Genomic DNA, 10385 nt, shown 5'->3' with positions numbered 1-10385 from the left:
TTTTCTGATGAATCGACTTGACTCGAGTAATTTTCTCAAAATACGGAAGTGACTCGACTCGACTCGAGTCAATCTGTGTAATGACTCGACTTGGACTCGAGTCATTGCGCATCACTCGGACCAAGTCATGTGACTCGAGATTCAGGCGGCCAAGACCGACATTGCAATGTAATTTCGAAGAATGGTAAAGTAACCACACTATTGGTATTTCGTCTATTGGTAGCGGTACTTGAAAATGCGACAAGAAACTGTTGAAAGAGAAAAGAATTAGTATAGTATAAATACGAACCTTTCGATATCACCGAACAGAGCTATAAAAGTGGGTTACAAATAAACACAAAAATCACGATTATTCACGATTACTTTTATTTTGTTATCTTCATTAGTACGAGGTTACGTCAAAAAAGAAAACAAGTGTTTGAAAATATTGACGCTTAGATATACAGCTCCACAATTTTGCCATTGTATAACTTTATCGCTATCAAAATCGTGCTACTAAAGAGCTTCTTTCTATATCGCAGACATACTAACATGATGTCTAATTTCATGACCGACAGAAATTAAATGAATCCAGTAAAGAATGGCGAAATAAAGATTGGTGCTCCCTCAAGTATAACCATCAGATTAATAGACAAAACTAACACGAAATTCTGGCGTAGCGAATAATGTTTCTTGTAACGGATTACACGTATACGTATATATACAACACATTAGGGATGGTGTGAACGTGAGGTTCACGTTCGCGTTCTGTGTGTGAACCTTGGAAATTTAGAGGTTCACGTTCACAAACGAACCTTGGTAGGTTCTGCACTGTGAACCTTTTTCATATAATACAATTTTCACTTCATTATAACATCTTTGGTTGAAATCTATTGCATTTCAACTGCGGGCCACACTATATGCATGGCGCTGGCAGCATAAAAATCAACACTTAACGAGCATGCACCTTGACAATCTCAAAAATTTTACCTGCTTTGTTACGAAAGTTTGCTCGAAATATCCAACTTTCAGTTTGTGAATATTTGGTGACTCTCTGCTGTGAGCTTGACCCGCAATCTCACAATTTCAAGAGCGAAATACACTTCATGTGGGTAGTCAGCGAATGATGCTTATTCAACCAGTCAATGAAATTGATATCATCGATGTAAAAAAAAATCTAGCAGGCGTATACGGGTTCAATCTCGATTTCATATGTTTATTGTATCATAAAAACCAAATCCGTGCGGTTGGGTGTTGGCTGCTGCTATAGAACTTGTTATAGTAATATCTGTAGCAAGTACGGAGACCCGTTTTACACTCTGCTCAATATCAACGTAGGAATACTCACACTCCGAATGCATTGTTCGGTCTGGCCTATACCTATACGGACTTATATTCACTTGCAAGTATCCTCGTCGAAATTGTCGGCAAAGCGACGAAAGATAGTATTTTATGGGATTATTGTATCATTTGATTGCACCAGTTGATACATTTGGCGACGTTTGATACGTCAGTATGTACTTCAGCATTGTGGCAATATGTGGCACGAGTCGTCGCTAGGTACAGTGTACAACTGTACATTAATATTGACTATAATTTCACTCAAATGCAGGGGTGGAATTAGCAATATGACGTCACGTGACGTCATGAGGTTCACGTTCGCGTTCACACAGAACCTTTGAAAAAGGTTCGCGTTCACACGAACCCGAACCTTTCAGAGGTTCACACCATCCCTACAACACATGCAATCCACATGAAATGGATATTGGGAGCCACTATTACGAATAACGCAAAATTATATCTCGTTATTAGCCTATTTACGACTTATAGTTGCAACCGCTGAGTTGCAGAGATTTCATATTTCATTAGAAGAGTCATTTTACTAATAATACTAATAAGTCAAAATTTTGTCAAAATTGTAGCGTAGGTCAAAATATTGTCGAACTTGTTTACAAAGGCGAAGTTTTTTTGCAACCTTCATTTCGTTTGTGTCGTGGATTTTGCACTGTCGGTGAACTTATCATTTGATATTTTACAGCTTGTAGCCTACTTAATATACCCTTTGTCTGCTCATTGTGAATCATAAACATTCAAATGCTCAACGTACCGCAATATCCTAACTGAAGCAAGACTGTGTGGGCATTGCATGGTTCTTATATCAAGAAGCACATAATCAAAAATGGTGATGTAGACAACCTTGTCAGAATGAAGCAACATAGTGAATCACCATGTCAGCCAACAACTGCTGCTGTTAACGCTTTTTCTCCATTCTTGGCAAGCTACTAAGTAAGGACAGACACTTTCTACCCGAGAATGTAGGAAAGTATCTTTCGTTGTTGTTGTTGCTGTACTACAACAAATTTTAATTATTTCTACCGTAATTCGTTATTTAACTACTGGAATTCATCATAGGGTCAGATTTCGTTGAAATAAAGTTTTTCATGTTAAAATTTGTCAGTTTTCAAGTCAAAAAAGTTTTCTCAGAGGCCAAACTACTTCGTAAGGACAGACAGTTCCAGCCAGAAATGACGATAAGTAGTACAATTTTAACAGTATGTGCGAAAACACCTATTTTGCATATGTGACGTCAAAATTTGTCAAAATTTAGTTTTTTAAGTTCAAAAATGTCAAAATTTTGATTTATTAGGCCATATAAAAATCGTCCCACTGATAACGGACGCGTCACGACATCATCTGTAAAATATCATCACAACAGAATCAATCAGTCGCTGATTCAGCTGGTAACTAATATATCGCGGATCATCAATGTCTCTCCACGCATAATCGCCGCAGTGTATTGGTGCCAGGGCATTGCTGGTACTCCCGATGCACGCATGCTCCACGTTGACCTTTCCCGGTTTGATCTTCACTCCTGGGCACATGGCGAATGCGTCTTGCTGGTTATTGATAGCGCGGAACTGGCACAGACATACGTGTTTCAATATTAGCATCATCATTTATATCATTCCAATGTTTTCTTGGCACTGCGTATACCAGATGCCCTTTTCTGACCAACCGACCAGAAAAAGGGTATGGCCACAAGGTTAAGGAAAAACGTTAAGCTAATTAAACATAATTCTATATTACATCAAATTTCCTCTAGCTCATATAAACCCTTGCATGCTGTGGTTACTGCGGAACACATAGTTTAAATTTCTGTCGGGATTTTGGGGTTCGGGTCGCGTATGGGTTCGACTTTAGAGCAGATCGGGCTGGATACTTACACGATTACGCACTAATGTCTGTGGAGCAGTTTTCCTGAACCTGTGGTCCGCGGCACACCAGTCTGCCGTGAGTGGTTCACTGGTGTGCCGCGAAGTAAGTTATAGTTAAGTTTAGTTGAGAGATTTGCTTGTTTTCTCATGTTATCGGTCAGATGATAATTGCAGAAAATGTGCGGAAGAGCGATCGTCCTGAAATACGGTCATGTTGAAAGTTCATCGATTCAGAATCTGATTTGAAGGGTGAAACTATGCCCAATTCCGTAAGAAAGGAACTCTATCGGATTTAACATGCGGAAAGTAACCAACTAGACGATCGTCTTGAATCTGGGACACCAGCATAATATCGATCGTTTCGTTTAACAGTAACTGAATATTAGGGTTTGGAAAATCGTTAAAATGCTCCGTTTTAGTGTCTCATTCTATAGTATAGATTATTGATGAAAAACAACAGTGATCCTGAAAGAAGGGCACAGGAAAGCCGTTAAGATTTCGGACAAAGGGTTTGATAGTAGCTGCCCAAGAATGGGCGTGCGACCGACCATAGAACGGCGAGAAGACTAGTACGGCTATGCTTCAATGATCACGACAGCAGCAGCTTGCTCATTAGGTGTTCAAGGAGTCTGCTACCGGAGGGGATTCTGAAAGCGCATTGTTGGTAGGTTAGCCGATGATGATTTAAGATTAATTCAAGACCGGACCATAACTGCCGCACGCCAAACCCCCAAATTTGGGGGGGGGGAGCAAGCTCGAACGGGGCATAAAATTATTTCGTGAATTAGCATAAATTATAGAGTATTTTTTCAAAATTTTTTCACTCTAGGCGTGATTTCATGCTGCCAAATATCTTGATTTTTGAGTACTCATCCCCAAGAAAAAATGCGTTTTATTTATTGAAATAGGCATTGGGCATATTGGTTTTGGCTATTACCGCGCCACGACGCACCGAGACATATTAAGTTTTAGGGCATGTGACATGCGACTCCAAGAAGTGTGTCAGAACGATCGGCAGCGAGAAAACCTTGGCCGAACAGGACTGTCGTTATGATGACCGAAAACTTCGTTATATATACAAAATACTGCCTTGGCAATCTAAACCTCACGAGGCAGGGAACAATTATATTCCAGTGAAGAAATACCAATTTGAAATCGTGTGCGTCTTTTAGTTCAGAAGCCTACGTTTATGAGATTCTATATTTTTTGAAATAGCAGACAGGAGGTCACGAAAAAACATGTTACGGAATCATACTAACGGGCCCTACAGTTTCCAAGACACCTCACTCAGCTCTAACGATTGATCTGATTACGTGAGCAACGAGGACAAGAAATTAATAGCAATATATATGCAATTCCCGATCATATTGACCGATTTTATCATGAATTATCGAAAATTTTCGCGCCTCGCGCTGGCCCACTTAACAGTAAAGCTAGTTTCGTTGCAACAGCAAACAAGGTAATAGGGGTAGGTTTATCACCCTATGGGAGCCCAAGACCCAAGACCCAAGTTCATTTTATTTTTATTTATTATTATTTTGTTTGGGGGGAGGGGAGGGGGACTGACTAAGTGCTGTTTCGTTCCTGCCAACGGGTATACGCCCGAAGATGTTTAATTATTATTGAGTGGTCCTACCCTTTCAAACACACCTCCCTCGGCTCTACCTGTAAAACTGATTACGTGAGCAGAGAGAGGATAAAAATTGATGCCATCATATATTCGACTCCCGATCATATTGACCAATTCAATCTGAATTACAGAAAATTTTCGCGCTTCGCGCGTCAATGCGACTCACTAAACTGCCACGAAAGCAGCATAATTGGTAGTCCTATAGCTCACGACCGAAGCGTCCGAATAATTTGATAGGTCCGGTCATTATCGAAATCTAGTGTCGCACTGATTCCAAAAATAATACGAATTGAAATCTCGCCAGGGCAATAAAATTACTCTGAAATAGCCACCAAAGGTCGATTGTTAGGAGCAATGGGAGCGCAGTAGCACAATGACCATAACAATGGCTAATGGCGTCGAACGATTGATCGGAACACTGCCAATTTTCATATTTTGATGACTGTTTTGGGTCCGTTTCATAGCCCTGGTATTCGTGCGGCCCCGACCGTACTCTGAAATTCTAAATTTGGCCCTGACACCGAAAAAGGTTGGGAACCACTGTTCTACAGCATGACCGCTTTATTGTGAAGGTCACTGCTGTAGCCTACATGCATTGTTTTCATCGAATGAAAGCATAGAAAGCAAAGGCGCGTATGCAAGTGGCGAACGAATTCCCCGTTTCAGAAGGGATCCATCATCAGTGAATACAAATATTAAGCTCAACTATGTCACTATACTTTGTGTGATCTTAATGGACCCAAGTCGTAGTATATATAGTAGAAGTTTGAATGCTCTAGGGATCGGGTGAATCAGCCGGTTATGCTCGGCACTTATGCTTACAGCAAATTGAATTCACTTGTAAGTGTTGTCAAAGTCCTTAATGATGCTGCAGAAAAGAGGTGTAAGGTAAGTACAGTCGATGATGGAAATGATATCCAAACTATGCTGGATACTATGTAGCATAGTCTGTGCTCTTTCGAGGTGTGGGTCGCGCTCTAAAAAGTTTTAGAGCTACTGTATATCAAGAAACACATGGTGAAAAATAGCGATAGATACAGCATTGTCGGAATGAAGCAACAGGGTCAGATACCAGCACTCCAGCAGTATACAATTAACCTCAGCGCTGCTAGTCAGTTTCTTATCAAGCTACTTCATAAGTACAGACAGTTTCAACCAGAAATGTTGAAAAGTACTACAAAGCTAATTTTGTATGCATCAATACGAAATTTAAGTACTTGGCGTTGAATTTATAATTTTAGGTCAAAATCTTTCTTCTTTTAGGTCTAAAAATAATCTCCCTAGACATCACCCACCTCGGTTAGGAACACTGTCAAAATCGGCACAGGCCAACACCAGAGGTGGTCAGTAACGAAGTAGGGGAGATGTGGTACCGATGGATCAAAAATTGCAAAATGATCTCTGGCCCTCAAATCTTCAGCGGAGAATGGCAGATCTTTTGCTCTCTCAACACTTCAATACAAGCTCTACCTATCGCGGACATTTACATGAATAGCCGCCTTTTCAAAAAATATTTATAAACGTTTAAAATTTGTTGCTCGAACGTGTCATCGGTCCCCACCCGGTGGGTCCAACGGCACACGACCATGGGACCTACGAGACATACGGTAAAAAACTCAAATTTGGTAACTTGTTTTGTTGTGTACTATAAGCTAAGCTACAGCAAGCCAATGAAGAATGTTTCGTCGCGACCTTCAAGAATAAAATAGATTATATCAACTGAAATATTGGCATAAAATCATGTTTTGATATACGCCTAAACTTAGAAAATTAATGCGACATACATATTACCCGCAAATCGACATTTTGACTTTCAAATAACTCGTAATAGCGATAAAACACCACAGGTACCTATGATTTACAGTCTATATATATGTAGGCGAGTTTCTGTTGTTAAGTGATTAGTTGGCCCATCTATTTTGCTTGATTTGACTATGGTACCAAAGGTCCCCCACCCCCTAAATATTGTAATTGACTTGAAAATAGTCCACTCGAGGATGGTATTGATTATAAAAACATGTGCCATTATATACCCTGATATAAGCCCTATACTTCACATCAAAAATTATGGCGGGTTTGTTAGTCTGCAAGGTGATATAGAAAAATGCAAATGTCGATCCAAATTTACTTTATACCCCCTAAAACGTAAATCATTCGTCACAGACCCCATAACTCACGCAGGTCGAATTTTTTTGCATGTGAGGAAAGATTCTGTCAGCATGTAACTGTAGGCAAATTCACGGAGTGTAATCATGGAATTATCATGGAGAATTTTTCAAGTATTTTCGGTCCCAGTGATCCATCGGTACCACATCTCCCCTACTTCTACTTTTTGGAAGTACTCAAGTAGTTTCCCTCTACTTCTGGTACTTACTCAAGTAGATCTGATTTTCTCTACTGCTACTTCTACTTCGTAATATTTTTTGATCTACTTACTTACTTTTCGCTATTTTCAGTTTGTCAAGTAGAAGTAGTTTAATCCCCCAATACGAAAGATAGCCTGAGGAATTTTGGGGCTGTTTTCACGGAGTACCAACATTTAATATTCATAAAAGTCAAGTGAAGCCAAGAAATTTTGTTGCCCTTCGCGCACAGTAATTATGGAGTGACAAATATGTTTTCACGAAAGTATCAGTGAATGTAATTTAGGTACCGGATTGCTTATGGTTCCGCTCACACCGCATTGTCGCCCATATCAAATATTTGATCACAGTAAACATGGCCCACCATAACGTTTGAAACTACCGTTTTGCAATCTAGCAATTATCAATCCTGTCGTTATCTAGCACCCCATAATGTGTCCTGTTAATCTGGAAAATCCGGCTTTTTGGAACGTTTAAGCAGATCGCCTTTGAAGCTTTATGGACAAAAGACATGAAATATATTTTCCGCTTTTTAGAAGTGGTATTTGTATTTCACTTTCAATTCCCAGTGTGATACTCGGAGTATCATACTTTGGGTTCTAATTACTTTCAGGTCTTTTGTCTGCAGAACATACATGTTGAAGCATAAAAGCAAGTGTAGTAATGCCTCTATTAAGACTGTCTTCAAAACTACTTACTGACTTGAGTAGATTTAAAGTCAGTCAATTCTACTTCTACTTCAAGTAGTTGTAGGTGGCTTATGGAGGAAGTACTTCTACTCCTAGTTGAGTAGATTTTTTCGTCGCTACTTCTACTTCTACTTGAGTAGCTTTCTTGACTACTTTGACCACCTCTGGCCAACACTAGCTTTTTCACAAAATCGTTGCCAGATCCGTTTAAGTTTATACAGACCAACACCGACCTTTGAGTAAAATCTGTTTACGGCATATGACGATCAGCTAATATATTCGACACATGAACGACATTACAATACACCAGGGGTTCTCAACCCGCGGCCCGCGGGCCGCATGCGGCCCGCAGACGCTTTTTCTGTGGCCCGCGAGATCTTTCAATATGATCGCAATTACTACCGGCACAGTATTGTTGCATACGGTATCAATTTAGCTACTAAAGCTCTCTTATCGCTCCGTCTCTGTTTCGTTTGATTTATTCTCAATCTTCAATGTTTTCTAGTTTCTTGATATATGGTCGAGTTTAGATTCTTATTGTTCTGAATAGGTCTTCGGACAGTTCCATCTCGAGTTACACATATCAAATGATCTCAGAAAAAAGCGTTGCTAGCTAGGTCTCAGGCTAAGCAATCCATATTTCGAGGCATTGTTGAGATTGCCGACGACGTTAAAAACGCATGGTTCAAAATTGCTTGGTATATCGCTAAACCCATGAAATCTGTTATAAAAGGTGTTTCTCCAACAAAACGTTACTATACTGTGCGAATCTCCGCTGTTTCCGGAATTTAACAGCAAGGACAACTGCACCTAACAAATTTCGAAGCAGCAGTTGTCTGATTCAACCGTGACAAGAAGAGTAACAGCAATGTCAGTTAATCTTTTGTCGCATGTTTTGAAACACGTTGCCCCGAGACTACTTCAACCTAGCATTGGGCAAAATCTACGGACATTGCAAAGCTAATGGTATTGGGGTATTCTATCAGAGTGGATATATTTGTAGACGTAATGCTGGCTGGGCAAACGTGGGGAGAGGGGACTAGCAAACAACATCAACAACTTAACAAAGCTGACTTCTGTAACTATTGGTGCAGGGCATCAGCCATGGAAGGAAAGGAGAATGGTTGATTGGTTTGCTCAGAAATTACCCCGGACATGAGACTTTTTTTCATATCACTGAGAGCCCAAAGTGACAATGGCCTCTGTAAAGAAAAAGTTACTGTAGTTTTATACTTGCTCGCTCACGCATTGAAACAGAGAGTTCAGTTCTCGGTGCAAGGGTTTGAAGGTGCACATACCGACTTGGGAACGAATGCAATACACGCTTCATGAAGGGATTTACTTGTTCCGTCGGAAGATGACACAATCTGACTAGAAACAGCAACTGAAAGCTTACGAACGCTGTCCATTATGCTGGAGAATGCATACAAACTAAATGCCCATACACGACTGGTAAATAGGCTATATTAGCCTAAATATCATAGTATAGTCGACAAATATACGGTAATAATGTTCTGCGGCCCGCAGCGCTTTTTGCTGTTAAAATGCGGCCCGTTACACAAGGAAAGTTGAGAACCCCTGCAATACACTAATGATCAAGTAAGGGTCATTGACAATTGCCGCATCGTTAGACGGCACCATTGTGACATACCATAGCAAGACTCATCTTGATATGCAACATCGTCAAAATTGGCATAGACCAGAGCGGGCGGCTCAATGCTTAGGGTAGTAATATAGAGTTAAGATATAGTAGTGTTACCATACGTCCTCCTTTAGGAGGATTTGTTCTCCTTTTTCGGGTTTTTGAAAATGTCCTCCGAGGACGCCTAAATGTCCTCATTTTTGAGATTTTGTCTTCTTTTTTTAGCATTTTGGTTCAACACAAGGCAAATTTTGACCGAGATACCATAAAATAGCACTGAACTAACGCTCAGGCAGGCATTTCGGAAGCTGAGCGAAAGTTGACCTTTTTTTTTGTTTTTTGTTTTTTAGTCAACCACCTGATAAAGTGAAGGTAAAAACAGTATTTTTGGCGCTGAGCGAGAAAGTTGACGTTTTTTTTTAGTCAACCGACTACGAAGCGGGAAAGTTTACCATTTTTTCAGGATCTTCCACAGGTATTCTAAGTTTGAAAATTTTGAAAAAGTGTCCTCCTTCCCGATTCCAGAATATGGTAACCCTAAGATATAGATACTATTGTTACATCGTAACTGCGGGGAAAATCGAAAGTTGCCCTATCAGCACATTAATGTCACCGAGTAGTATGAAGAAAGGAAGTAAATTGTTGTTCTTTTTGATAACGACTATATAGCGACTATAGAAGAAATATACAGGTGAAGCTAGTTATGACCGCTTCTGGGTAAGAAAATGTACGCCCCGGCTGGTCATTTGAAAGCGAAAGCATAGAAAATACCGAGATATTCGCTTTCATTTGGATATTTTCATTGTTCTGCACCTATAACTAATACATTTTAGATAATATTTTCATAGCACAGAATTATAGAAGGAG

The 10385-nt window shown here is 40.0% G+C and overlaps 1 protein-coding gene across 3 annotated transcripts in view; it reads right to left on the bottom strand.

Annotated features, from left to right (window-relative positions):
• Nucleotides 1-343: 343 nt before the first annotated feature.
• Nucleotides 344-10385, bottom strand: part of LOC145439279 (intelectin-1b-like) — a 29861-nt gene continuing 19819 nt past the window's right edge. For all 3 annotated transcript variants that reach the window (XM_080316777.1, XM_080316776.1, XM_080316778.1), the window contains one exon: nucleotides 344-2897. In XM_080316777.1, the coding sequence (XP_080172903.1) occupies nucleotides 2670-2897 (228 nt within the window). In that variant the 3' untranslated portion in view covers nucleotides 344-2669. The remainder of the gene's footprint in view (nucleotides 2898-10385) is intronic.

This window comes from Botryllus schlosseri, chromosome 5, assembly GCF_051294905.1.
Source record: "Botryllus schlosseri isolate E-star chromosome 5, Bs_hap1, whole genome shotgun sequence".
Lineage (NCBI taxonomy): Eukaryota > Metazoa > Chordata > Ascidiacea > Stolidobranchia > Styelidae > Botryllus > Botryllus schlosseri.
Note: the sequence above shows the minus strand (reverse complement) of the source record. Positions and strands in the feature narration are given on the sequence as shown.